This window comes from Octopus bimaculoides, chromosome 10, assembly GCF_001194135.2.
Source record: "Octopus bimaculoides isolate UCB-OBI-ISO-001 chromosome 10, ASM119413v2, whole genome shotgun sequence".
NCBI lineage: Eukaryota > Metazoa > Mollusca > Cephalopoda > Octopoda > Octopodidae > Octopus > Octopus bimaculoides.
In genome coordinates, this window is record NC_068990.1 from 86,725,201 (window position 1) to 86,726,907 (window position 1,707).

The window sequence follows — 1,707 nt, forward strand, 5'->3', positions numbered from 1 at the left end:
CAGTAACGTTATTATTCTTAGAAATAATATCGTTCTTTTATATTTATATATAAATATGTGTAAATATATTTACACATATGTAAAACTGCGCATTAAAACACAGACATATTACCACGCTTCGAATACGCATATACCAGTGTGTCTGAATGTGAGTTTGTGCGCGCGCGTGCGTGTGCGTGTGTGTGAGTCTCTATGTGTCTATGGTTGAGTCTTTGTGTGTGTGTGTGTGTGTGTGTGTGTGTGTGCAAACAAGTAAACAGCATGTACTATCTTCAAATGACTGCTAATAATTTATTAAATTATCAATGCGTAAATACATTTGCAAACCAGCTTTCAAATATTAATATATACAAATTCATACAAGCAGAAACCTATTAAAAGAATGCTAACATTCTAATTTGTAGTTAAACATATGCACTTAAACTCATACAAACATATATGTATTTACGTATAGTTGTATGTATATATATAAATAAATACAGACATCCTCCCAACACACACACACACACATAACACATATATATTCATAGAGTTTTTGTTAATAGTTTCAGCAAATTAAATCTCATTTCAGACTTATGAATATTTTACATACGTATCATATAATTATCACGGAACTTTTGAGACAAATAAACTTTCATGTATGTAGAAAATGTTTGTCGCAGCATTTAACTAGTTATCGTCGTTGTCTTCAAGCTGTCTTTGGTTATACTTCACGATGGCCATCAGTAGCGTGAGATTTTGAGAAAGAAAGCGTTAATTTTCAGTGATTACACAACTTTAAAAAAAAAGGGGTTTATTCCAATGAGTGCTCAGTTGTTTTTCGACTTGTCGGAAATAGGTAAACCAAGAGAAGAAAAAATTCCAATTAATAATGAAAAGAAGGACATCATTGAGAGCGGATTGCATGAAATAAAACACAAAAGGCAGAATTTGACGAGTAGAAGAGCCATAAAGGAAAAAAGAGAGTGGTTTGTTGCCGAAACAGAATTTTCGAAGGAATCATTATTTTGACTTGCACGACTATGTGGGTGGTTTATTCTCTGCTTTCACAATTCTGAGCTTGAAAACGATATTCGAAAAGTGCAATTTATGGGTTTTAAAATTAATGCTGCGCAATTACTGAGTTTCAAACATTCTTAAATAGAGAAATTCTGTGGAGTGTTCAAGTTACTCGAATATCTAAATCTTTTGTTGGTGAATATATTGTGACTGGAGGCTAAAATTCTGAATTATGTTGGGCTGTAATTTAATTGCGGCGGTGCATATATATGCGTCCTATGTTGGCTCTGTGTGAGAGATTTAGATTTAGAAGTAAATTAACTTGTGCTTGTTCGGTTGGTATTACTTTTCGTGATGTTCTTACTCTAGCATAAGTGGTGTTTTCTATTTGGAGAGAAGAAATTTCTCTTTATGGATGCACCTGGTGAAAGTTTCTGTTTCTTTTCTGTAATTCAGATAGTTGTTTCTACGACTGAAACAGGATGCAATGATAGTTTTTTCCTCTGAACATTAAAATATATTTGGAATGCTTACCAAGATTGAACACGGCCCGATGAAACTCCAACAGATTTTAAATACAATAAATGGTTTCCTTCCCAGCATCATTTCTATGTCTTCTGAAAATCTTTTGATTCCTGAAAATATATGACAGTAAAATGCTGCCGATAATACGCTGGTGTGATAGTAGTAGTAGTAGTAGTAGTAGTA

The 1,707-nt window shown here is 33.1% G+C and overlaps 1 protein-coding gene across 1 annotated transcript in view; it reads right to left on the reverse strand.

The window, feature by feature from the left end:
* The window catches only part of LOC106869938 (sodium- and chloride-dependent glycine transporter 1), an 89,950-nt gene that overhangs the window by 11,512 nt on the left and 76,731 nt on the right, over positions 1-1,707 (reverse strand). The window contains exon 13 of the mRNA XM_014915875.1: positions 1,534-1,634. Coding sequence (XP_014771361.1) covers positions 1,534-1,634 — 101 coding nt within the window. The remainder of the gene's footprint in view (positions 1-1,533; positions 1,635-1,707) is intronic.